Raw genomic sequence first — 27,146 nt, 5'->3', positions numbered from 1 at the left:
GATTCCCATTATAAATAAATCTTTAGGATCGGAGGAAACCTTGGAGGATATAATAAATCGAAAAAATTAATCAATAAAAAAATGAAATTAATTGTAAATATGAATATTCGTTAGAATTTTAACACTTTTCAGATATAAATCGATATACGATCAACTTTATTTGAACAATATTGGCTTTATATAAAATATCGCTGATAATAACTATAATTAAAAATAATCTTTCAATTTTATTTTTTCAATTCAGTATCCTACACAAATAATAATATATATATATATAATAATAATAATAATAATAATAGTAATAAGTTCCTTAGAAGTTTATTATAAATCTAGAACGACACATTCTTCCTATCAAAGTTAACTAAACTTCGTAAACCTGTCGTGTACGTTGAGATATCCTTTCAAGTGTATCAAGCTCCCGATAATCCCTACACCTCCTTCCTCTTCCACGTGCATAGTTTGTAAGTAACTATTACCAAATTCTCCTGCCTTGCTATATAAACTTTCATAGATATACATGTACATTTAGGAGGAAGAACCGTTACATGACGAGTAACTCGTAACCAATGTAGTAACGAACAGATTAAATAGATTTTGTAAAACTTAACTTTACGTTATACAGATTCCTGAGCTTTTCTATACTCGAAAACGCTTCCACGTTCGACGAACGTTCGAGATGTTGCCCTCATAAAAATTGGTTGCTTTGTATCGAGGGAACCGTAACCACCACCACCGGGTGTTTCTAGGATGAAAGTATCCTGTGAAATATGAGAATACATATTTTTTTTTTACTTCTTTACTCTATATTCTTCTTATTTTTACATTTTTTATACTCCCATGTTCATACAACTGGTAATTATAATTTTATCAGATGATCTTAAAAAAATCCATTAAATAATTACTCTACAAGAAACTTTGTTTTCCCGATGATTTACCTCTTTTGAAACTAATCAAAATACGTCTTGTGTTAAACATCTTTCATATTATAAACAAAAAAAAAACAGAAATATTTAGGTGACTTTTTTTCAGCTAATGAAGCACCCTGTATGTACTATTATAATTTTGTCGTTGTGTTTTCAGCAACGAATCTTTTTTTTCTATTCGAAAGTAGAAGCATTAAATGAAGAACCGAGAACAAAGCGTCTTACATTAGAATGACTACGAAAAAGAAAGAGAGAGAGAGAGGGTGAGAGAAAGAAAGAAAAATAGAAAAAAAATAGCGATCTTTTGGTGTTTCTGCTTTTGCGCATCAATCGCGAGAACTCGAGACGGACAAGAGGGTGTATAAGATTCACGAATAGAGATACGATTACTGCTGCTCTGATAAACCTCAAAGCTTTTACTACTGGTGTAAACACGAATGGACAATTACTATAGAAAAAGAATCTTCAACAGTGAATCGTTGGTAGTAATGTAACTACTCAAACTTACGTAGTTGTCATACAAGTCGTTAAAAAAGACTAGAAAGCAAACGGTACTTTCTAATTGGAATTAGAAATTTGCTGGTTTAATGAATTAATCGTGAATTAGAATAATAAATAATAAACATATACGTCATTTAAAATAGTAAGAAAAAAAAAAAAGAAAGAATTAATTAATTCATATGTATATTTAATCATAACTGTGAAACAAATCAAAACTAGGAAAAAAATTGATTTTATGATATATTGTATAACACAATTAATTTAAATATAATTTTAAATATTAATAATTGTAATGTATAAATTAAATCATAAAATCAATTTTGTTCTCGTTTTTTCTTACATTAGTCCACTGTCATAATATTAACAACACATATATCGAAATATATTTTATACAAATATTATTTGTTTAAACGTTTATATATATTTTATAAAACTTACGTTCACAAAGGAAAAATTGGTTTTCTTTTCGAAAAAAATGATGAGATGCGTAAACGTCGATCGTTATCTAATAACAACCATAAATTTCACAAAAATGATGTCGTTCTTTGTATGAAAACGCACATGCAGGAAACTCGAGTGGGATTTTTAAGAGCAGACGGGAAAAGCAGATCGCATCTACCGAGATAAAATCTTTACGAGGCTATATAAAAAAACCGGAACATAGCTATCCTTACTCTTTCTCTCTCTCTCTCTCTCTCTCTCTCTCCCTTTTTTTCCCTCTTATTTTTTTTGTATCTCTCCTTATACTCCTTTTGCTTCCCTTTCATACGAATTTTAAAAAGTCTATGTCTGAAGAAGGCACATTTTTGCTTGGTGTCTTCGCAAAGCTATTACTCTACGAGTTCTTATCCTCTTTTCTGCACTACCTTCAAAGAAGACAATATATCTTTTCTTTTTTTTATATTTCACTATTTTGAATCACTTTATTCTTTAAAAAAAACAAGTTTAACAATATTATTAGGTCCAGAAGCAAAAGAATTATTAGGTTTTTTAAAATAAACAAACAAAAAAGTTAAATAAATATAGTAATTAATTAAAACGTTTTGTTCATATTGTAATTATTATTTAAAACTAAAAGAAAAAAGTAATTTTTAATTGAATATATATACATATACATCCGATAGAATAAATAGTGAAATACATTAAAATGAGAAACTGTTAGAGAGTCTTAAAGAATTAAAGAAAGCTTAAAATAGATCAAGGCACGATGTCTCTTAAGTAACCGTGAAAATTGACTAACAGATGATAAAAATAGACGAATCTTACCCCAGCATGAACGGGCACAGCTGTTTTCGGACCTAAATTGATTATTCTTCCATCCATCCTCCTGAGAGTATTTTTGCCACGAGCACCCGGTGAACCACCCGCTAAGCCTGGAGGACAATGGACTCGTCTTTCAGTTAATACCGACAACGTCATTGGAGACCTAAAAAATATATTCAAAATACAAAAATATATAATTATATAATAAATATGAGAGTATAATTAAACTTATTTTCAGTTTCGAATTACAGGAAGCTCAAGTTTTTTCTATTCCTGTTTTCATATTGTTAACAAATTTGAAAAATCATTTGTTCAGAATATTTTTTAATGCACCTGAAAGTCATTTCTCGTATGACACCATCACCACCACGATGAGCACCCTCACCACCAGTTCCAGGACGAAGAGAGAATTTATTTAGTATCACTGGATAACGTAGTTCTAATATTTCTGGATCAGTAATTCGTGTGTTGGTCATGTGTGTGTGAACGCCACCTCTACCATCCCAAGTTGGGCCCTTGATATTATATACATATATCTCCATTATTATTTCTAATACATTATATGTAATTTATAAATGAATAATAAAATAAATAAACAAAAATTAAATAATAATGATGTCTTACGAAGTATTTGATTCCTTGTTTAGAAGCATAAAAAGTAAATAGGAAATAAAAAAAAGATATATGGAAATTAATTGCTTTGTTATAAAAATCAAATGATCTATGAAGTGTGATTCTCTTACAGCTCCACTGCCACCAGCAACAGTTTCGTAATAGCCCCATTCTACAGTACCAAGCGTAACATTGTTCATACATCCTTGAGAAGCAGCACAAGCTCCAAATGCTTGCAAAACAACATCAACGACTCGCTGAGATGTCAGAACATTACCGCCTACTACAGCAGCTTCATCTGATGGATCCAGGAGAGAGCCCTTGGGAATAATAGCTTTGACAGGTTTCAAGCATCCCTATGAAAAATTATAATCTCATAAATGTATTCGACTAGAAAATTGTAGAGTTTACTTATTCTATAAAATATTTCTTACTTGATTTAACGGTACGTCACGGCCAACGATAGATCTGAGACAATAAATAAGAGCAGAAAGTGTTACAGCACGTGGTGCATTACAATTACCCCAAACTTCATATCCAGTTCCACTGTAAATTAAATTGATAGGAATTTTTTACATTTCAAATGTCACTTATTCGTGAATTCAAAATTTAACTAGTTAGATAAGAAGTTTAAACTTACGTGAAATCGCAAACTGCTTCACCCTTCTCAACGTCAAAATCTAATCGTAACTTAATTGGGCTACCATCGTCTAGATAATCGACTGCGGTAACACTGCTACTCCCACTCTGCTGAAGTACATTATTACCGACTAACTTCAGCATATCTCTAACAGCAAACTCGGCATTTTGTTGAATGTGTCCCATGTAAGCTTGAACCACATCAAGACCATAAATATCGATCAGTTCGTTTACCAATTGTGATCCCTTTAATTGTAAAATAATTCATTTCATAATCCTCATAAATGTACAATTTACTAACGTATTTTACAAATATAATATATGTAAATATAACTTACTCTGTGATTAGCAGCTATTTGTGCTTTAAGATCGCTCAAATTATCAGAAAGATTTCTAGTGCCTGAACTTCCTGGAATCTTGGCAGGTTCCATTAAAGCTTCTATTAATTCTTTTTCTCGAAAAACACCTTTGTGAACAAGCAAGAAGCTTTTAAATGCTGCACCTTCCTAACAATATAAATAAGATAACCATAATAAAGTTCTTATATTTTATACATTATAGATAAATTTGAATTTTACTTGAAGCAACGTGGTCGAATTTGGAGGCATTGAACCTGGCGTTATTCCACCTATATCAGCATGATGACCACGACTAGCAACAAAGAACACCGGTTGTTCCACATCCCTATGAAAATTAATTCACAAATCATAAAATTTGTTTATTTAGACACAAATGGAATTAATTGAACACTCGCCTATAGAATACCGGTGTAATGACGGTAAGATCTGGAAGATGTGAGCCACCAGCTGAAGGATGATTAGAAAGTATTACATCTCCACGCGTAAATTTCCCTTTAAAAGCTTTCATTTGATACTGAACCGTTTCTTGCATAGCACCCAAATGAACTGGTATATGTGGAGCGTTTGAAACAAGACCACCATCTGGTCCAAACACAGCACAAGAAAAGTCTAATCGTTCCTTAATGTTCGTCGAAATAGAAGTTCTTTGCAAGATTCTAAACAATTTATATTAAATATTTTTTAATAAATCGTGTTTATTGTAAACAAAATAAATTTGAATAAATTTACCTTCCCATTTGTTCAGCGATACTCATAAAACGATGAGAAAAAATACTAAGTTGAATAGTATCCAAATCGGTTGTTACTTTTGTATGAATTCCTTTGCCAATGATAATTTTGATGTCTCCTTTAGAAGTAATAGATGCTGTACAATCAGGCTCTATTAATAGAGTACTCAAACTGTCCATGATTATCGCAGGACCTTGTATAATGTGTCCTGGTGATAGTGAAGTTAATTGATAAACTTTAGTATCTTGATATCCTCCCTCAAAGTACACCATAGTTGACTGAAACATATAAAATTTATTTAATTAATTTGATTCGATGTCTATGGTTGCATAATCAACTAAAAAATTAAAGATGAATAATTTATTTATTATGAAGATATTATTTATTGTTATTATTTGAAGTATCATTGAAGGTAGGACGAACTTTTTCGGTTTTAGCAGGTTTAGAGAATGGTGGTAGAGTTTTATCCTCGGTTATCGTTGTTCTTGCTATTCCACGGACTCTGATATCGTTCACAAGAATCTTTCGATTGGGCATAGTAAACCCAAATTCTGTTTGATATCTAAAAGAAATTAAATCCAAATTTGATTAGATTAAACAATAGTGTATAATTAATTGTAAAGTTATAATATAAATTTAACGAACCTTTCTAAAAATGTTGCAAGAAAATCGCCGTGTTTCGGTGATTCCAAAGAATTTTCAGAGTCAAGTTTCGCTGTACACATCAAAGCACAATCAGTACCTTCATAACGTAAATGCAAAAATGATTCTACATGTATCTGAGAATGGTCAAAACCCTGTTGAACCAACTTGTTTCTTGCTCTTTCAGCAAGAATATCTAAACGTTCATCCAATCGTTGGAAAGAACCTAAACGAAAAATAATATCTCATGAATTCACCGTTAAAAACTTAAATAACTTTAAATATTGACGCTTAAACAATTACTTTTTTCATAGATCTCAGCACTGGGTTCTTGAGCTTCTTCCACAACATTGGCCAAAGCCATACCATAAGCGGACAAAATTCCGGCATATTTGTGAACAAAAACAGTGCTCATACCGAGTGTTCGAGCTATAGCACATGCATGTTGACCACCAGCTCCACCAAAACACGCTAATACATGACGTGATGTATCGTATCCCTTAGCCTAATTAAAAAAAATTAATATTAGTATCGACTTTATTCTTGATTGCTCAAAATAGATCTTAGAAAATAATAATACTTGAGTTAGAGCACGAATTGGTCGACACATGGTTTCATTAGCAACTTTGATAAATCCCATCGCAACTTCTTCGATCGTCATTTTATCAGATTCGGATCTCAAACCTTCACGTATCAAAAACTCATTGATCTGTAATAAAAACGAAATATCAATTTTAGATCACTTCGATCATGAGATTTATTAAAATGTTGATTGAAAAGATATGACAACCTCATAAGTAAGTTTTTCAAAAGCTTCCATAGTTCGAGGTTTATCCAAAGGTTCGTTCTCGTTAGGGCCAAAAATTTGTGGGAAATATTCAGGAAGTAATCTACCCAAGGTTAAATTTGCATCGGTTACTGCCAGTGGACCATTCTTCTTATAACAGGCAGGTCCAGGATGAGCTCCAGCACTTTCAGGTCCTACCTCGAAGAGACCCGACCTGAAGAAAAGCATTGATCCACCTCCAGCCGCAACTGTGTTTACGTCCAACTTAAACCCAATTTTATTTCTTTACTATATAATTCAGATATTTTTATACCAACCACCGAAATTGTTATAATATTTCTTTTTTTTTGTACCTGAGCCGCTTGTATCGTTACACCAGCTGTAGTGCTTTCGTAAACGTGTTCGTAACTTCCACCATAACGACTGACATCAGTCGAAGTTCCTCCCATATCGAAGCCAATTACAGGTAGATCGGTTTCTTTACCATAAGTTGTCATGGCATATCCAACGACACCGCCAGCAGGACCAGACAATATGGCTCGTGACCCATTAAATCTAAATTCGAATAAATTTAATTAACAAACCGTTCAAAATTTACTTTCTATTTTATTTTTTTTTTAAGTTTCGTTTTAAACTTACGAATCCATAGGAGTTAATCCACCATCGCTTTGCATGAATAAAACGTTAACACCTTCCAAATTGTTCTTAAATTTAGAAGAAAAACCCTAAAAATAGAGAATATCAGAGTGAAAATGTTTTTACGAAGCATGTGATTAAATGATATTGGTATTATTGAGATACCTGTAGATATTGTTTGATATGTGGTGTTAAATAAGCATCAGCACAAGTCGTAAATCCACGTGGAACGATCCTAGTCATCGGCATTACTTGATGAGAAAGAGATATTTGAGAAAAGCCGAGTTCTTTAGCCAATTGGCCAACTCTGATTTCGTGCTCAGCGTATCTAAAAAATATATCAGTAAACTTTTATTTCTTGTAGAAACAAACTTGTTGTATTAATTTGTTTTTAAACATATATGCCGGTAATTATGACAATTAGTTAAATCAAAAAATTGTTTAAATTAATTTTATGACTTATTTTATAGTATAAATAGAGTTTAAATATATATTTTTTGTAATGAAACTTACGTATAACTGTGTGCCAAGACTACAGCAATACTTTCGATTCCTGATTGTTTCAATTCCAACAAATCTTCTTTCAACTTCTCTTCGTTCAATTCTTGTATGATGAACAAATCTTCACCTGTCGAACCTTTTACTTTTCTCCAGGGATCTTTGACAAGTTGACATCTTCCTGGTAGTGCTGGTATTACCCTACATTTTACTTCCACTACTTTTTTATATAAAACTTCTGGTGTTACTATTTCCTGCGATGACAATCATTATTTTTAATATTGGATAAAAGTACAGAAAAAAATAATTATTTTATAATAATACAAACCAAGTCAAAGATGTTTGGCCTTGCTTGATTGCCAATAAAAAGAATATCTTTGAAACCTTCGTTTAATATTAGCGCCATTTTAGCCCCTTTGCGTTCGAGCAACGCATTTGTAGCCACTGTTGTACCCATTCGAATCCAAGCTATTTTGGAAGTATCAACTTCACCGTTCATTTTCACTCCAGTTTCCTACAATCTTATTACTCGTCAATATTTTTGCAACAACAAAAATAGTTTTTTTTTTAATTTAAATTAATTTCTACAAAAAAAATACGAGATGAAACAAGCAAAGATTACGAATTATTGAAAAATTGTTACTTTCAATATCTTAAATGGAGGATAATTTTCTTCGTAAATAATATAAATAAATATTATAAAAATATATAACATAAACACAGAAAAAAAATATAAAATAAATATAAATAACTAAACATGCAAATCTTGAGCACCTGTTCGAGTATCCTACGAATTCCTTCGCGAGGCGCATCCTCGTAATTAGCAGGATCAACGGATAATAACTTCATAACTCTAATTTTCCCGCCAGGACATCTTGCGTAGATGTCGGTAAAAGTACCACCACGATCGATTGCAAATGCAAATTTTTCATTTTCCATGTTCACCATTGTAACGTGGACCAATTAATAAGCAAGATTTAAATGCATTTGTTCAGCGATATGTAGAAGAAAACCTAGTTCAAATAATTCATATAGATAACGAATAAACCATCTGTTTGACTAATATAGTACCAATTTGATAAATTAACAATGTCAATTCAATTCCATTCTCTTCGAGACTGCGCACAGTTTTCAAAATTAAACATAATTTATATCTCACTTTGTTTTATCAACATTTCTAAAGTATCATTGAAATAAAAACAGATCTATCCAATCGTCCAAATTTTATTATCTTTATTTTTAGATCGTACTGTGCTAAACATTAATTTAAAATAAAATTTCATTGACGTTGATAATTAATAAAACACGTGATACTTACGTAAATTCGTAAATTTTACCGATCAAATTTGTTTTCCAAAGAGTTAATACTAAACGACGCTGGTAACACTGATAAAAAGCGCCAACTCGTGTCAGTTTGTCGGAAAATTTGTCGGTAGTTCGTTATCTGATTGGAGACAGCCACTTATGTAATATTAACGTCACGACGTGAAGCAATATGGTTAGTATTCTACTGCGTGATGGGGAAAAAAAAATCGTTTCAAATATAAATAGAATAATCATATTTGATTTGACTATATTTGTGTTATATATCTGTCTCGATTTAATGTGATATCGATAGTATTTGATAAGAAAAACGGAGAAAATATTTTCGAATAATTTATATTTAATTTTAATTAATAAATATTGTCGATAAAAATAGTCATTAAAATTTATTTAAATGACTGAATATTTCTTAATAATAATTTCAAGTTATATTCTTATTTTTAATTAATAAGACAAAAATTTGCATTAAAATATTACTCCTATAAAATAAAACGTTTTTTGACTTCCGCGAAGTCATCGATTAAATCCAAAAATGTGTTTTATTAAGTGAAGAAGTTTATTTCAACGAAGCAGTTGTGATGTGATACTAAAAATATCAAACTCATATAGATATAATATGTTATCTTTATAATATCTACTACGTCACGATCATTGTTCCTTCTTTTACGTGTAAAATTCGTAAGTTTTTTCAGTGACATTGAGTATCGTCATATAATTGTGAAAAAACAATTGTTACGCCCTGCGACGTAAAATAAAATTTGTTTGAACAAACCTTGTTTCAATAATACGTAAACGTCGACTAGTTAAAATTAACAGAGAATATAGAATATTTTAAATAAATGTAACAGAGTTCCTGATTAACCGATTTTCTTTTTATACTTATTAATCTATTACCAACACTTCAAAATTTAATAAACAAATTTATTAATTATTACAGAATACGGACTTAATAATTAATCAAAGAATGAATTTACAGGATAGAATTAAGATTAAGAATTGACGCTTTTTGACCCCCATGAGCCTTTTCTTCTAACTTTATCAATCTATACTTTCTGCTGCATTTACTCTTTGGTATAGCCAATCTTTTTTCACACAGATATTAATATAAATATTAATCCCTAACAAAGCTAATTGGTTTAAGATCTTGCAACAAGTTGGTTGTATTACGAAATAATACATTTCAATATTTTAACGAAGTGTAATCTTTAAGAAAATTTGTTATCTTTTAAAATAATAAGAATACACGTAGTCTTGGCAAAATTCAACAATATTTATAAAAAAACGGGCACAAGATGTTAAATATTTAAATTATTAACATCTAAATTTGTTAAATGAGTCATAAACAGAGCTCATGTTATATCTTATATTACACGTGTTCAGCCTTCAACAAGGAACGTGGGCAGTAAAAAAAAAAAAGAAAACGCACTCAGGACGTAACAATATTAAATATCTTATAAACATATACTAATTTATCAATTTAATAAAGAATATCTTAGATAGTTTATACAAAATATACCAACACTTTTTAACAAAATTTTCCTTCTTATTTTTGGCACGTTCGTCTCATCACTGGTTGTTTTTTTTTTGTATATTAATAATAAGTTTAACAATGTGATTTATTGTGCGATTAATTTCTTGAGCGCGTTAATCTCGACGAGTATCTAAATAATCTTTTGCAATCACACTTATCTTCAAATTTCTTGACAACGTTTCGATATAAAAATATGTTCATAATTTAATCCAACAAAAAAAAAAAGAAAAGAACTCCTATATCTGAACTGTTTCTTCAATAATGTTCTTGTATAAATCATCTGTCAGTTTCACGTACGTGCCCGTCCGATCAAGGAAATAAATTGGATCTACAAACTATATGAACAACATTTGATAAATAAAACTTTGTAAAGCTGATTATTAAAAAAATAATCGATTCAATGTCTATACCTTTGTAATATCAAAACCTTCGGATTGAAGATCCTTCTTCTTCAACTTATAGGTACCTGTTAAAAAGATATTGATAACACCAAAAAAATATCTTCGATAAGTTAATTATAGATTTTATCACACAAATTACCAGTCATAGGTAGTTTCGAGAGGACACGAACGAAAAGTGGTCGAGCGTAGGTAGGAAGAACTTTTTTCACACCGTCAGCTAATTCTTTTAAATTTAAAGATCCTTCTGGATCATAAATAGCAGCCATGCCAGCCTTACCTTCATTTCCAGGTACCTGTCAACAATTATATTGCGTTAGAAGACATTTAAAGTTATTGTCGTAAAACCAATTTACGTAGCTACGTTTTATTGTTAAACAGTAGTTCTCGTTTGGTTTTTTCATTTAAAGCATAATAAACTTTCTATTGAAATATTGAAAGAATTTTAAACTACCATCAAATATTACAACGAAAATCATAAAAAAGAAAATTATATATTATTATAAATTATTTAATTACATAAATTTAAATAGAAAATAAAAATTAAAAATAAATGACTCACTTCGACGCCATAAACGACTGTATCCTTGAGACCTATAACGTTACTAACCACTGCTTCGACTTCAGAAGTGGCTACGTTTTCTCCACGCCACCTAATAAACAATCATTTGAGAAAAAAGTTAATTCCATAAATGAAACAAACGTTGAGTATAACATTTGAACGTCGAAAATACAATACATGCCTGAACGTGTCACCAGTTCTATCTTTGAAGTAGAAGTATCCCAATTCATCCATGACCAAAATGTCACCTGTTCGAAAAACGCGGTTTAGTCATGGCATAGATGATTTCTCAGTTGGTCGTACAAAATGACCGCATTTTTTTTTTTTTTTTTTTAATTTTTTGTCTTATTATTTCAACCGACCGGTATTGAAGACACGATCACCCTTTTTGAAGACATCACGTATGATCTTCTGTTCTGATGCCTTCTTATCAGCATAACCACTGAAATCGTTCACAGCCTTGCGCGGATTTATTTTTCCAACGAAGACACCAGGCTCACCTAAATCATTGAAAGCAAAGAAAATTATTGTTTTAATCGAAGATGAACTTAAACAAATTTAATTCTAAATATATTGTAGGTACCAATATATCCGACTGGAATTTAATTATAATAATTTACATGACATAAAAAAAAAGGATACATTCCTCGTGCTTTGATTTGTATATATTTTATTTTAAAAATGTAGAGATAAACAAATATTCAAAAATAATTACAACAATGATTGCAATTTGAAAAATATGAAATCTTTGAACATAACATCGAGCATTTTCTTAAAATATTAATAAATATTTGTATTTTAAACATACCAGGCTTACAAGGTACACAAAACCCTTCAGGTCCTCTAATCGGTTCTCCAGTTTCTTCATTGACTCTCAACAAGGTAACTGGGTAGAGATTACCAGCAAACCTTGGTACAAATCCAACTGCACCGACTCTATTATCGATGTTCACTACGATATAAACGCGAATAATAATGAACATAGTAAATCTAATTATACGTTGAATTGCTTCGTTAAGTTTGTCGAAAAAAAAATAGAAAATAAATTACCGAGATTAGAGTTTCCTTCCGTAGCACCATAAAATTCACCGATTTGTTTAACGCCAAATCTCTCAACGAAAGGCTTCCAAATTTGTGGCCTTAGACCATTCCCATACATGAGTCTTACTTTATGGGTTGTGTCATAAGAACTTGGGGGAACAGTTAAAAGATATCGGCAAATTTCTCCGATGTACTGAGCAATCTGAAAATAAAAAATATTTATTTGGTCAATGGGGTAATACTACAAATATTTACATAACTTATTGATCGATCCATAAAGTTATAATAAAAGTATTCAATTAATTTGTGTATATGTTTAAAATTAAAAACAAATTTATTAGTTATTATTAAATTTATATTTTTATAAATATAAATAATAATAATAATAATAATAATTTTATTTCTATTTTTTTACAATAAAAATTTACTTACGGTACATTCATAATGAACGCAATCGGACCAAAATTTCGAGGCACTGAAACGTCTACGAAGAACAACAGTTATTCCTGTAAGCAATGGTTGTCCAGCTCCAATAATACCTCCAGCAGTATGATAGAGAGGTAAAGAATTGTAAATTCGATCATCTGAACGTAGAGCCAGCATGGAATAAACGCCATAAGCCATTAACATATACCTGAAAGAATCCAATTTTTCTATAATACGTAATTTCATTTTTATGAAGAAATATTTAGTAAAATACTCAACATACCTGAGATTATTTATAACAGCTGCCTTTGGCATTCCAGTTGTACCAGACGTATAAATATATATCAACTTGTCACGAGGAGTACCTAAAGCCATTTCTTTGAGAGGAGGTTCTGGATCTAAACTGAGGATTTCTTTGTTTAAATCTATTGCTCCCTCTAATATAGATACATCTTCGTGTTCTGACCATTGAAACAATGTCAACTCTGGTAATTTGTCCTTTATATCACGTACCGCTAAAAAGAATATAGCCTTGATTATTTTTATAATCAATGTCCCTTGTATCCGACTAATTTCAAATCATTTATTTTTCTTGAAAAGTACTTTAACATTATCCTAATTTTGAAATATGTTTTTACATTCTGTCTCGAGAGTATTTAGAATAAAATAATTATCTTTTTAAATACTTTATTGACATTATATCACTTTAGCAATATATTTAGTTTTGTTAAAGTTTACTGTTGATCTTTTGGATGTTTGATAAAATATATTTAAAATTTTCGAATTATAAAGTACCCCACGAATTAATTAGAAAGAAAAGTTTCTTACCGTCTTTGAGTTCAGAACCAAAGATGAGAGCCTTGCAGTTTGCTGTTTTAATACTATGGATTAAAACTTCTTGTCGAAGATTGGTATTGATAAGAGCACCGACGAAACCGACCTTGCTAAGACCCAACCAAGTTCCAATGTATTCTGGACGACCTTCCATAACTAAGGCTACGCTATCCCCCCGTGAAAGTGATCGCGTGCGAAAATAACGTCCTATTCTGTTGCTGAATTCTTCGAGCTATAATATGACGAGAATCAAATTTGATTAATTTTTTTTTTTTTGCAGAAAATGATAATATTTAATCTTCGTGATTTAACTTCGATATATTTTATTTTAAAATCGTGAAATTATATATATATATATATATTAGTTGCAGAATATTTCAATTAAAAAAATTATTAAATCTTTACCTGCCGATAGGTCCATTCTTTATCCTCAAAAATATATGCTATTTTTTCAGGATGACGTTCAGTCAATCTTGAAAATACCCTTGCTACTGTAAAACCTCGAGTTTCCCACCACCACAAGAGTATGTTCACTCGTATAAATCTAATAGCACCTCTGGAAACAAACAAAAATTATATACAGAGATATATAATATAAAATTAAATATTATATATAATATCTATGTAGAGATAAAATTCTCTAAAAACATAAATCAAATCCAACAAATATAATTCATCTTCATATAACAATCGATTTCCTTAATCGAGAGATTACGATATCGTAAATTTCTATTGTCTAAGGATATTTATATAATTTGTTATTTCAAAAGAAATCTGTTAGTCGTGCAAACTAGATCACGATCATAAATAATTCATCTATCAATTGCATTCATTCTTAGTCTCATAGAGACTCTATTGTGTTCTACAAAAAATAGGGTGAGAAAACGAGCGAATCACGGTCACGAACACGAGTCCTGAATACACTTCTTCATGCTTGCTAGCACGACATCTTATCCCATCGATGTAAATTGATTAATTTCATAAAGAACGCGTGCGTGCATGGCTATCAGACCTACATGTAAAAAAAAGCACTCTGAGAATAGTTCTTTTTTTTCACCGAGATGGTTGGACTTTGAAAGGAACAAATCCATTTGAAAGAATATTAATTCATTAAAAAACTAATATATGAGTTTATATACCTTTATAATTATTTGAACGATTATTATACGATACTTAAATGTATTATATTTTAATTCCAATTTAAATGAAATGTATAAATACTAATACATCACAAGATGCATAGTTATATACGTATAATTACGTATATACATTTTGTTTAATAACTCATTTCTATTTATTAGTCAAAAGTTAATGTTTAATTAGCAAAATACAAAATGTATTTTTAACTAACAAAGAGAAGCCGATGTTTCTATTTAAGTCATGCATATAGTTGTGAATTGTTCCCAACGATTAAGGCAATCATATACATTCCACGCTTCTTTAATTAACGTTCCTTCCTGCTCGGCGAACTCGCTCATTTACTCCTTCCTCTTGTGACTTATAATAATTTTGAATGAAACGAAAAACATAATAACAAGAATGACGAGATAAATATTATCTAATTATCATAATTTTTTCAAATTCGTTTAGAAGAATAAAATATCAATGACTGTTATAACATTTTATTTAAATTAATTTTAATTTTTATTACAACACAAATGTGTGAAAAGTTGTTTGATGTGTTAAAAAAATACTTTATTGTTTCTTTTCTAACTTTTCTTATCAAATAATTTATTATATAAAGAAATGGTTACGTTTATTTAAAATATTGCAAATTTTCGCGATGTCCCCTGAAAGATTACGCCTTTGTTAGCAAGCTCGTTCCTATCAGTCGACACTAGTCACAGTTCCCCTACAAGTTAAACCACGTATATTCACAATGATTAAATAGAACCGAATGAGATAACGAATGACATGGAGGAGAATAAATTTTCTCGTTGAATCCTCGCTGCTTGAAAAACAGTTATTACAAATATCATCAATTTTATATTTACACAAATGTATAAAATTTATGATAAATATATTTAGAAATGTCGTATCGATCAGAATCTTTGTGGTTAGAAACGAGTTTTCCTGTGTGGAACAAGCTACGTTCAACGAGAAGCAATAAAACCGTCAATGTCAACTGAATCTTTACGCGTGAATATGTGTGTGCGTGTGTGTGTGTGTGTAAGAAACGTCCATTACGTTCAAGTACGCTTGTTCGAACATGATTTTAAAAGACAACCTGTATTTTATTAATTTTTCTTACACATGCAAACATTATTTTTACAATGTAAAAATATTCTTTTCATTAATCTATTATTATCGACTACTAACGATCAGTCCATCCACCGGAAGTTGTTAAATTTTCGATCCACCCTAACGTTTCCATGACAATAAATGGGATCAAAGTCTAATCGCATCATACATGCGACCATGTGATATGACGATCCATCAACCTGTTGCGAATACTTCCGACGATTTTCTTTGGAATAACGGATTAAAAATCGACGCTTGAATATTTTTTAAATAATTGAAGCGTTATGATTTTCATTAATTAGATTTATGTAATTGTATATATGTATGTATATGCATGTACTTACATTTTCTGACAACTCGAAATAAAAAGAAAAGTATCGTACGATAGAAGTTAGCCATTGACGATTGCTGAAGCATTTATCATGCTCGTTAGCAATAATCGTTAGTCACACAAGAAGACTCAACACTTAGTCAATCTGCTTCACTTACTGCTCATTTGTTAATATCAACGTGCGTCGATAGGGACTAGACTTTACTAACAGTAAAAAGCATACTGGATATACCTAACAAGTTAACTACTCCTTAAACTATGAAAATCTAAAAAACCAAACAAATGAACTACGGATAGAAATATTTATAAAAAAGTACATTTCAATATATGTAACATTCGTCGATGAAAAATATTTCACAAATAATACGAAAGGTATATTAGTAGAATATAAATAAATTTACATGAATTATTTTAAGTATACAAATTGATAATGGTAAAAAAAAAAATGTAAAATTATTTGTAATACTTATTTTGTATTTTGAATGCAATGATATGAAAACAAAATGAAGAGGATAAAAATGGAATTAAAATAAAAATTATAATACGAGAGAGCGCAATATTATGTTAAATAGTTTTCGAATACGAATATAATTGATTAACTTTATTCGATTAAACGCATTAAGCGGAGATTTGAGTTCATACCAAAAATGTAATAACTTGACATTGCGATTCGACCTATCGAGTATGATTGATTGACCTTAGACACATATATAATACAATCGGTGAATTTTATACGTGCATGTAGGATCAGCAACACCTCCAGCATAATAATTAAGCTCAATGACCCCGACTTTATCGAGGTCAAGTGAGTTGCAACGAACTCCGTCAGTTCGATCTACGTTAGTAAGTACTAGTGACCCTTTCCTTATAGGTTATCATTAAATAAGACTTTCACATATACTCTGAAGAAATAAAACTTGTAATCTTCAATGTGCATAAAACAAATGAAAAATAAATTAAATGAAAACTAATGAGTGAAATAAGATATAGAATATTTCTATATCTTAAGCTATAATTAAGAATAAAAATAATAATAATGTGTGAATCCAATTTAAATGACAACTAATTAAGAAAAATTATCAAAATTAGATGACCAACGTCCGAAGTTTCGCAAAAAGAGATTACATAAAAATGAAAAAAAAAATAATTATACATAGGTTACGTAATAAGTTATATAAATATTTTTATAAATTTCTTATAAATATGTAAACATTTGTGTAAAACATCTTTTACAAAAATCGAAAAATTATTAACTTGAAATGTATAAATTATTTGTATGAAAACGGTACCAATAACAATTATAGTTGCGCTAACAATTAAATATTACGCTTACAAATGAATCAATAAAATTTTGTCTCTATCTATGTATTTACATCGAAATCGTAAATATTATAGATAAATATTATAATGATTCACAAATAGCGAACAAATCAAACATAAAATCGTATTACATATTTTGCTAACATTAAACACGAACACTTTGGAAGCGCAACACAAAAGTAGAAATTATTACAGGCCATTAATCACGCGAGAAAAGTTTTTTCTAGGCTATATATAGAACGATATACATATAATGAAGCGAGTAATTGTCTTTCATCTTATTAGTCGACCAACAAAATAATCAATCTTAAATCGATACTATGTGACACAATGTATACATAATATAATTATAAAAAGAAAACATCAATATCTTTAAATTACGCATGAATATTTAATAACAGTCATAAATACGTATTTATATTGTGCATATAATAATAAAGATATTAAAAAAAAAAAAAAGAAATTTTATATAACGAACAACAACAATGTAGAGAAAAACTTTGACGTTCATCAAAAACAATATAAAACATAAATTGTCTCATGATATTCATTTCTACGCATATTTTAATAATAATTAAACTTTATAATCTGTTTATAATTACGTATTCATGTTCTCATAAATAAACACGTTGAAACATTCTAATTATAGAAGATGTTCCAATGGTTTCCTCTAGAATAGTTACAAGCTCATATTAATTAATCTCGATTGAAATGATCGATATATTGTTCACACAATTGAAATGTATTTGAGTAAATTACTGGAAAGTTCGAAGTCCAAGATGATCGTAGATAATGTAAACAATAAGTAATTAACACGTGACGAATATGACACAAAATATATTCTATAAAGAAAAATCGATATAAAACGCAAGTACGCTTCAAACGTATGAACAAAAAGTCGTCTGCGTAATATTAATATAATGATAACGTGGTTGACGTGTTTTTTACGATCGAATAAACTCGATATACAAATATGTTCTTTAAAAAACGATTTTAAACGAATTAAAAATATTTGTGCTCTTTAAATGCTCACATAAAACAGATAAAACGATTCTTACAAATAATAATAATAGAAACAATATGCATTGACAATAAAAAATAACTCGTCATTACAAGCACGTTCTATGCAAAACTATTTGGAGAAACAAAAAAAATATAGGAAAAATAGGCGATTAAAATGAATTACTCACAAAATATCTCTAGGAGCTGTTTTATAAAGCACATAAATGAAACGCCATCGTCCTCCTGTCAGAAGAAAACCTCCAATAGCTATGCTCGCCGCAGCGAAGAGTATCTGTTCAAATGCCGACATGCTTTCGTGCTATCGAACGGCCGTTCTTCTTAAGTTCCGACCTCCAACTGTTCTCTCTTCTCTCTCTCTCGATAGATCCCAACGCTCTACGGCGCATGCAGCCTTTCGAAGAATCAAAATGTTCTTTTGTATTTCTCCTTTTCCTAATTTATGCATAAAATTATAACGAATGATGAAAAAAAAAAAAAAAAAGAAGAGAAAAAACAAACTTAATAACTATAATAACTATAATAATAATAATAATAAATGAAAAAAAGAAAAATAAAGAAACTACACAATGTTCACGAAAACACACACTGTTCCGAAACAAAATTAAAAGAGAATACAATATATTAAGTTAATACAAAGAATGTGATTAATAATTATTAGATTGTTCGATTGGATAACGATTAAAATTGTTTCTTTCTTTCTTAACAGTTTTACTTTCTTTTTTTCTTATTTTCTAAGCTCGACCGGCAGAAGTTATAACGAACACACGCGAATTAATCGCCAGCCGAGCGACGACTAACCGACAACGTTCGTTACATCTACGTCGTATCTATATCTATCTTCCTCTTTCTCTCACACTCGACTACACCAACTCATATACGATCTAAGTGCCCATCATAGCAGGATATTGCTGTAACCGACGTCGTAGAAAAGAATGCAATTTTTTAGCACTCTGATGATTAATTCTCATCATTCTCGTTCAAAGATCTCTTCTTCTTTGACGAGTCGAACGAAACGATGCAAGACACTTTGCTTTGTATACTTTTTTTTGTCTCATTTGTTTTTGTTTTAAGTATTTTTATTTATTTTGTTAATTCCGTTAAAGAAAAAAAAAATCATCGTAAAGGACTAACTTTGTGCGATATCAAAAATAATAAAAATAAATTAACATTTTTTTATTTATTATTATCAGTGATAACTGTATAGTATAAAATTATGCACCTTAAACGATAACACGGTCGTTCCATTGGACTTTAAACATTTTTTAAATGTTAAATTATACGTAATTTGTATCAGAGTTTTTGTTTGACTCATAATAATAAAGATAAACAAAAACTGACGCAAAATATGACGAGTAGCTTATTGCGAAATTGAAATTTTTGTCTGGACGTATTATTAATTGTGATACAACTTTATTTTTAACACGACAAATATATTTAATATTATATAACAAATGTGTGTGTAAAAGAATATATTTATATTTATATGTAAATTTATACAAGCTTATAATTAAATCACTTCGCGATCAGATAATACTCCAGAGATGCTTTCCTACTGGTTACCATCAGTTCGCGCGAATTGTTTGGTGTAAGCCTTATGGTTCATGCGGACCGGCTATTAATAATGAGCAAACATAAAATAAATTTACTTTCGTAATATGTTTGGTGCAAATTTGTATACAAATTTCAAAAATTGGATAGTTCCATTTGTGACTGTACTTTTTTTTCTTTTTGTAAAATTCTATAAATGCCTTGCACCATTTACAAATACTTATACAGAATTAAAGTTACTTATCGTAAAAATGTTTCAATTAATTGAAATAACTTAAAAATATTTCTTTGTCAGTAATTATAGTTCTTTTGTTTAGTTTAGTTGTTATATGGTTATTGTATTGCTAATAAATTGCGGATATATTAGAAATTGCATAAAATAAGTATAATTATCTGATAAATTAATATTATCGAGTTAGTTTGCTACTCTAACGAATCATATTATTTTGATATAGAAATATTAACATTCAAAATAGAAACTAAAATGTGAGAACAAAATTTTACTATGAAAATACCGGTTGACAAGTTTTAGGAAAGCATCGCTGTAATACTCCACGAAATAAAGGTACAAAGACAAGGTCTGTGCTTGTGACATCGACTGGTTGCACGTTCTTGAAGGTATCAAGGTCACCAATACTTGACAATAATAGATACTGCAAAAAGAAATAATAAATAAACAAAAATAAACTATCGTATGTTATTATAAGTGTTTAGAAGTGAATGAGTCAATGTTAAATATATTTGAGAGGGACGAGCATAAAAGTGTATAGTAAAAAAGCAATAGCATTTTATAGTATAAATATGATTATCGCAGAACTTAATTTTTTCATTTAAAATAATGTAAAAAATATTTTATCTTTCGTGTTATTACTAAAGTACATTGTCGAGTCAATACGAGCCTGTAAATAAAAGACTGTAGATAATACGTATGATTAAAAAGAAGAGATAAGTTAAACTCGCATGTACCTTCAATTTGAGGAATCAAATACCATTCTATAGGACGTTTGCTATCTGAGAACCAGGAAAAGCGCCAAGATGTCCATAACTGAAAATGATACGCGGGAAAAGGATCCAGTAAGTGATACTTAATGAGAATGAAAAAAAGAAACTAAAGGGCAAAACTAACTTCTATCTTTCTTACAAAGGGTAGCCGGATCGCGAGAGGATCAGATTTTTTTCAAACTTTACACACTTGTAGTAATCTATGAGAATATAAATTGTACTTTTTGAAAAATTGAGATCTCCAACCGTTTGCGAAAAAACGGGGACAAAAATTTCACAAAAATTATTATATTCTCAAGTTTATATACTCAAGTTTGACAAATTTGAAAAAAATCAGAATCTCTTGCATTCCAGCCTTCCCTTTTAAGAGGTTCAGTTCATGAGAGTCATTCATACCAAATAAAAATAAATAGTATTATAGCAAAGCTAATTTGCAACAATATGCAGACTCGCGAATTTATAAAAAAACAAGAATAAGGATCATGCGATTCATATGTTTGTGTTTAATATAGCCATGACACATTGATCATACCAAAGATAAAGAAAATAATCGTCAAGATAACGCTGACGATAAAAATCCGTGATTTCAAGTTCTGCAACCACATCCTTCGTTGAGCTTTATTTGCTGCTTCTCTGAATTGGTTACTAGTCATGGACAATCGATCACTTGCATCTTGTAAATCCTCTAACTTATCTCCACGTTCCATAACTTTCATTACATTGTCTCGCATCACATTTGTCACATCATCAATTTGGATTTTGACACTAAACAATATTAAATACACTCGTGTTAATTAACGAACTTTGCTGTTATATTTTCTGCGATAAATTACTTTGGTATATCCATGACTTGCTTTTTCTCATTGCGTATTCTTGAAAGATTAATATTTGAATAATTCTAAGCAATCTCTACAATTTAAATTTCAACTTGAATTGTACGAAGAAGCGCGCGCGCAATCTAATAATATTTAAATACCAATAAAAAGACCACATATATATTTACCTATCCATTTTCCCATCGATTTTGCCAATTCCATTTGAAGTACTCGGACGGCTGAAATCAAACATCAAACATGATGGGAGGATAAAAGTATATGTTACGGGTTCATCATTTTCATGATCATAATAAACCTCCGGTAATGGAAATCGATATGCCAATCAATTCTTCATCGCTCTATTACAAAATAATATAAATATGATTAAAAAATATAGAATAATAGAAAAAGAGAATTCTTTCTACTTTTTTTGTTGAAATATAAGTTAACTGATTTGGCAAATGAGTGGGAGCTCATATTATTCATAGAATCTTCAACGACTTACTTAAATATCATATCCTCATCGGGCTCACTGTCATGTTCCAGGAGTGTCTGCTACAAATGAATGTATTATACAAGTTTACTTCACAAATGTCATTAAAATCTATGGTACATTATTTCAAATAACATACGTCAAAATGCATACTAACTTTTTCATCCTTATCTGCAGATTCAATGTCCTTTCTGGACAAATCACTTTTTCCCATGGTAGCCATGTATCTTAAATAGTGTATTAAAACTTTTCGAAAATAAAAATAATTATGAAATACTTCCAAAAGTAGGAGAAATTTTCACGTTATACTTTTTGCCGAACATATATGCAGCCATATTGTCAAACTCTAATTACAATTATCGACTCAGCCTTCAAATTCGTTTGTATAATTGACCGAAAGATGGTGCTACTTGCAACCTTTAGGCGACACAATCGATCGAAAACTTGTAGAAGTGTATCGATAATTAAAAAACTCCTACTTTATCGAAATTAATATATATTTATATATATATATTATTCTTTTAAAATTAATTTGCAACATATTTTTAAATTTTTACGAATAAATTTGTATTCGAGCTTTAAGTTTGTTTGATAAATCGACCGGCAAATGATGCTACCGACGACCTTCGGCGCACGCAATCGATAGAAAATTAGCGCGAGAAATATTCATCGTTCAAAAAAATTTCTATTATATCGAAATAGTTATATATTATATTTGTATAGATTTTTTTTTTTTTTTTTCAATTAATTTAAAACATACTTTTATATACATATCTACATTTTCACGAAAACCTGTAGACAATAAAAATAACTATGTCGATTAGGAGGGAAGATTTCTAGAACACAAAGTTCATTGAAAAGTATTCTTCGCTAAATCAAAAAACTTCTAACCGTTAGGATGAAACTGCTGACGTTTTCTACAAAGAACCGACAACGGTCTGATCCGACAGTTGACGTTTGAAATTGCGTGTTCCTTTATTCCAGATAGCTATTGTGGTATACTGTACATAACTAGGAAAAAAAATGCTTGAGAAAAATCGTGAATGTTCGCGAATAAACCCGCTAGCCACAACAATAACTACAACCAATATATCCTTAGAAAGCTCAAAAGAATCCACCCAGGAGACTTAGTAAAAAATTAAATCTAAATGAAATAAATGACAATATCGACGCTATCTATTTTCACTTATAAACCAATTTACTAAATCTCTACGGACAAGTTGTAAAGAAGTATAGAGTTAATAAAAAAGAAAAAAAAACATCCTTTTCTTTTTTACTCAAAGAGACAAAGAAAGAATAATTGTTTTATAAATTTACGACAATGATTATAAAGCAATTCTCGTTATATATAATAATTTATTATTTTTTATTAATTAATATAAACAAGAGGATAGAGATAGAAAAATACATCATTCTAACAACTTTCAAAATACATATGATTCTTCGACTTATTTTGTATAGTCTTGCAAATCGTAATTGTGCGAGCGAGACACTCTTTTTGTCTTTTTGTTTTTTTTTAACTTACATAATAGAATTAATTTACGTAATACGAAAGTAGTAAAAAAAGTAATACAAAACAGAATAAACAAAAGAGAAAATAAAAGGAAACCATTTTGAGAAAACTTACTATACTTAGCTCGTGCTTACAGAAGAATTGATAATTGATTAAGAGACAAAACATCGAAATTGTCTCATTCGAGCACACACATTAAATACATTATGTTTACGTATACAAACGCGAATAATAGAAGACAATTATGCTTGTCTAATCATTATGTCTATTGTTTCATGATTGTACGATGTTATGACGGCGCTTGAATTAGAATCAAGTACCAACATTATACACACACACACACACACACAAAATCACGTAACACATCCATACACACATCGCGAGTATTCTATTTTCCTAATTTTCTCTCTTTTTTCCTTTGTGATTGCTAAACGATGATGATTTCATTGAAATACCTGTTACTATAACATTTTAATGATAATATTTTCTCCTATTACCACCACCGAGAAAATTTCAGTTCACGTTAACTGCATTCTAAATATTCTTTTTGAACTTCGGAACGCGAATTAAAGATACTCGTTTAAATGTTACGTTTCATCGAATAATAATAATCGACGAAACCAAATGATTGGACTATGTTCAGCTACATTTTCTTGGAATATGATCAAAATAAAGGACAAATCAAATCGAAAAGTATGTCTTCTCGACGCATTTATTTATATGCTTACTTTGTATTTTCTTACTTTTTTTTTATTAGTTATTTTATTTTATTTTTTTTTAGAAATATTTGAATCTTATTTACTTGTGCACACTTAATCATTACTTATGATGATATCGATATATCATTTTTAATTTATAAGAAGAGAGAAAAAATATATCTTATGACATGAAAACGAAACATTAGTGAAAGAAGATTTCACCAAATTTTTTACTCTTTTTCTATTATTTTTTATACACAGACATAATTAAACTTGTTGATTATTTGTTACTAATGTCAAGAGTTCAACAATAAGGATGCAAATTTTTATACTATGTTTATAAAGTTTTAATTATAATTTCAAATCTAAGCGAATACAATTTTCATAATTTTAAGTTTATATTCATTTGTTCACACTTATCTATTGAATGTTTCATTAAATTTACGTACATATATATCATATTCTATTAATTACTATATATTACTATTATTATTAGTATAATTATTATTATTATATTCAATTACGAAAAGCAAAGACGACCAGCGCCACACTTTGATGGACGAATCCAGCGTCCAATCGATTGATGAATCATGCAAGTTTCTCAAGTCGTGGCAGTTTGATAAAATTTCACCGCATTTATAATTACGTACATTTTTATAATAATTATTGCTAAATGATCCTCCTTTTTGCGAAAATCCTTTAATCCATTTGCATCATAACTTTAAATATGTAACTAACTTTATGAATCAGAGATACTGTAATGAGAAACGATCTGCATCAAGGCGCATTTTATATTTTAAGTTAATAAATGAAAATATTTTGAAAATTTTATATTTAATTTGGAAATACCTAGCAAACGCGCCCGTTACCAACGGCTAAAAATATCTGAACAAACAATTAAAAAATAACATTTATTGGCAATTAACTAACAGTTCGAATTTTTTTTTCAAATTATTTCACATTCGGTATTAAGTGAGTTTACGTTATTGAATTATTCTACTTTCGAATGCAAATGGGTTAATAAATATTATCTTACGCAGAGGACAAGATTATCTTATTGAAATATATTGGCGAAAGAGAATTTTTAAGAAGGAACATACATATATATATTTTGAACGAAAATTAGAAAGATCTATACGAATTTGAAAATATTGATTGTCCTTTGATATAACGTTTTAATTTAACGAACAATAAAACAATTAATTAATTTTACATATATGTAGATAAATATATTGTACATTGAATCTTTAAATTTATTTATTCTGAGAAGATATGTGGACCAGGACATATTTATATTTATTAAACATTTCGATAATAAAATCTATCGACAAGAATGATATGTTATAAGATATATAAATATATTTTTAAAAATATCTATATATATTTTTATAATATAGTATATATATAAACGTAAAAGATATTCTTAAATATCTAAAAAGATGTAGAAAGAATATATTAATACTGTTACTTTTCAAATATTATTTCTATTATCGAACAAATTCTCGTTAGAATATTTACACGAACTTGTGTTCGATAAAACGCAAATAGAAAGGTAAATGCTGTGTGAGAGAGAGAGATATAGAAAGAAAGAAAGAGAGAGAGAGAGAGAGAGAGAGAGAGAGAAATAGTGACAAAAAGGACACGTGTCGCTAATTAGCATCTAATAAATAATCAAATCGCTGCATTGCAGACAAACAGCAAGCCAGATTATCCGGCTCAGCCATTTATGTTACATTCAAATGAAGGATTTCTAGGACCATTCATCTTAATTCTAATTTTGGATTTAGGTACCGATTCAACGTAGAAGAACACATGCACCCTCACACACACACATACATTATTATGTTCGCAATTTAAAATGATGAGTGCAGCTTGGATATCCAAACGTCGAGAAACTTAAAGCTGTTAAATAGATATATATGTTACTATTAAAGTATATAACTCATTTTCAGTTAATTCATGAGAAGCCAAGATCTTAGATGAAATAACTAGGCGTTTTAGGCAAAAAATATAAAAATTTTATTATACACTTAATCTAGTTGTTTTAAGAAATTACACTAGATAAAATATGAATTTTAACGAGAGGCGAATAGTTAAAATATGAAATCAAAATCTGATTCGTCTTTTTACAACAATACTCGTAATTATTCGTTTTTATCTTTACCTATACTTTGAAAACTAATGTTCTGTTAATCGTACTGTTTTATTGAATCTAATTTACGAATCAAATTTTAATTTTATACTTTAATTACTCACCTTCTATAATTCTTATATTAACTTGGTAAAGTATGTAATTCTTTCGTACTTTAACAGATTAGTATAGTTATTTTATATTATATTATTTTGCTGATTATTTTATAAATTAAAGGATTTCACATTTTAACAGTAATAAATTAATACGTATATATTATACTAGCATTCAGTCGTCGAGTTTGATAGCTTTTCGAATTATATCACA

At 29.4% G+C, this 27,146-nt stretch overlaps 3 protein-coding genes across 9 annotated transcripts; all 3 read right to left on the bottom strand.

Moving 5' to 3' along the window:
- Positions 1-258: 258 nt before the first annotated feature.
- Positions 259-9,081, bottom strand: LOC106793452 (5-oxoprolinase). Its single transcript, XM_014760386.1, has 22 exons — positions 8,908-9,081; positions 8,364-8,602; positions 7,918-8,103; positions 7,605-7,843; positions 7,257-7,419; positions 7,095-7,180; positions 6,809-7,010; positions 6,459-6,719; positions 6,249-6,377; positions 5,972-6,173; positions 5,672-5,894; positions 5,450-5,588; positions 5,027-5,304; positions 4,693-4,953; positions 4,517-4,622; positions 4,277-4,444; positions 3,940-4,184; positions 3,734-3,845; positions 3,431-3,655; positions 3,021-3,202; positions 2,691-2,850; positions 259-758 (listed from the first exon to the last, which is right to left on the bottom strand). The coding sequence occupies exons 2-22, from the start codon at positions 8,535-8,537 to the stop codon at positions 615-617; spliced, it is 3,885 nt and encodes a 1,294-aa protein (XP_014615872.1). The 5' UTR covers positions 8,538-8,602; positions 8,908-9,081; the 3' UTR covers positions 259-614.
- Positions 9,082-9,811: 730 nt separating this feature from the next.
- Positions 9,812-19,410, bottom strand: LOC106793453 (long-chain fatty acid transport protein 4-like). Of its 5 annotated transcripts, none has more exons than XM_014760389.1 (14): positions 19,332-19,410; positions 18,787-19,051; positions 14,110-14,260; positions 13,699-13,936; positions 13,154-13,385; positions 12,877-13,078; positions 12,454-12,646; positions 12,212-12,355; positions 11,766-11,903; positions 11,585-11,651; positions 11,404-11,494; positions 10,984-11,137; positions 10,854-10,909; positions 9,812-10,778 (listed from the first exon to the last, which is right to left on the bottom strand). In XM_014760389.1, the coding sequence occupies exons 2-14, from the start codon at positions 18,906-18,908 to the stop codon at positions 10,680-10,682; spliced, it is 1,887 nt and encodes a 628-aa protein (XP_014615875.1). In that variant the 5' UTR covers positions 18,909-19,051; positions 19,332-19,410; the 3' UTR covers positions 9,812-10,679. The 5 variants fall into 5 exon arrangements, with proteins under 5 accessions (XP_014615875.1, XP_014615877.1, XP_014615874.1 ...); XM_014760391.1 differs by having other exon boundaries at positions 18,787-19,010; positions 19,332-19,409; XM_014760388.1 differs by lacking the exon at positions 19,332-19,410 and adding an exon at positions 19,253-19,281.
- A 602-nt stretch (positions 19,411-20,012) lies between these two features.
- LOC106793454 (synaptobrevin homolog 2-like) lies at positions 20,013-22,838 on the bottom strand. Of its 3 annotated transcripts, none has more exons than XM_014760392.1 (6): positions 22,635-22,838; positions 22,490-22,539; positions 22,173-22,223; positions 21,702-21,934; positions 21,134-21,212; positions 20,041-20,820 (listed from the first exon to the last, which is right to left on the bottom strand). In XM_014760392.1, the coding sequence occupies exons 1-5, from the start codon at positions 22,698-22,700 to the stop codon at positions 21,175-21,177; spliced, it is 438 nt and encodes a 145-aa protein (XP_014615878.1). In that variant the 5' UTR covers positions 22,701-22,838; the 3' UTR covers positions 20,041-20,820; positions 21,134-21,174. The 3 variants fall into 3 exon arrangements, with proteins under 3 accessions (XP_014615880.1, XP_014615878.1, XP_014615879.1); XM_014760393.1 differs by having other exon boundaries at positions 22,490-22,536; positions 22,635-22,823; XM_014760394.1 differs by lacking the exon at positions 21,134-21,212 and having other exon boundaries at positions 20,013-20,820.
- Between the last annotated feature and the right edge of the window lie 4,308 nt (positions 22,839-27,146).

Source organism: Polistes canadensis, unplaced genomic scaffold, assembly GCF_001313835.1.
Source record: "Polistes canadensis isolate GaletaPanama2010 unplaced genomic scaffold, ASM131383v1 scaffold_14, whole genome shotgun sequence".
Lineage (NCBI taxonomy): Eukaryota > Metazoa > Arthropoda > Insecta > Hymenoptera > Vespidae > Polistes > Polistes canadensis.
Note: the sequence above shows the minus strand (reverse complement) of the source record. Positions and strands in the feature narration are given on the sequence as shown.

Excerpts from the sequence above, each read along its gene's own strand:
- LOC106793452 (XM_014760386.1), bottom strand. The coding sequence starts at position 8,537 with ATGGTGAACATGGAAAATGAAAAATTTGCATTTGCAATCGATCGTGGT. Across the intron at positions 5,589-5,671 it reads CTTGCAACATTTTTAGAAAG|ATATCAAACAGAATTTGGGT; the intron begins GTTCGTTAAATT and ends AATTTCTTTTAG. Across the intron at positions 3,203-3,430 it reads TTGCTGGTGGCAGTGGAGCT|GGCCCAACTTGGGATGGTAG; the intron begins GTAAGAGAATCA and ends TATAATATCAAG.
- LOC106793454 (XM_014760392.1), bottom strand. The coding sequence starts at position 22,700 with ATGGCTACCATGGGAAAAAGTGATTTGTCCAGAAAGGACATTGAATCT. Across the intron at positions 22,224-22,489 it reads GATGAGGATATGATATTTAA|CCGTCCGAGTACTTCAAATG; the intron begins GTAAGTCGTTGA and ends GTTTGATTTCAG. Across the intron at positions 21,213-21,701 it reads GATTATTTTCTTTATCTTTG|TTATGGACATCTTGGCGCTT; the intron begins GTATGATCAATG and ends TATCATTTTCAG.
- LOC106793453 (XM_014760389.1), bottom strand. The coding sequence starts at position 18,908 with ATGTCGGCATTTGAACAGATACTCTTCGCTGCGGCGAGCATAGCTATT. Across the intron at positions 12,356-12,453 it reads GGAAGGAAACTCTAATCTCG|TGAACATCGATAATAGAGTC; the intron begins GTAATTTATTTT and ends TTTATATCGTAG. Across the intron at positions 11,652-11,765 it reads TGATCGTGTCTTCAATACCG|GTGACATTTTGGTCATGGAT; the intron begins GTCGGTTGAAAT and ends TTTTTCGAACAG.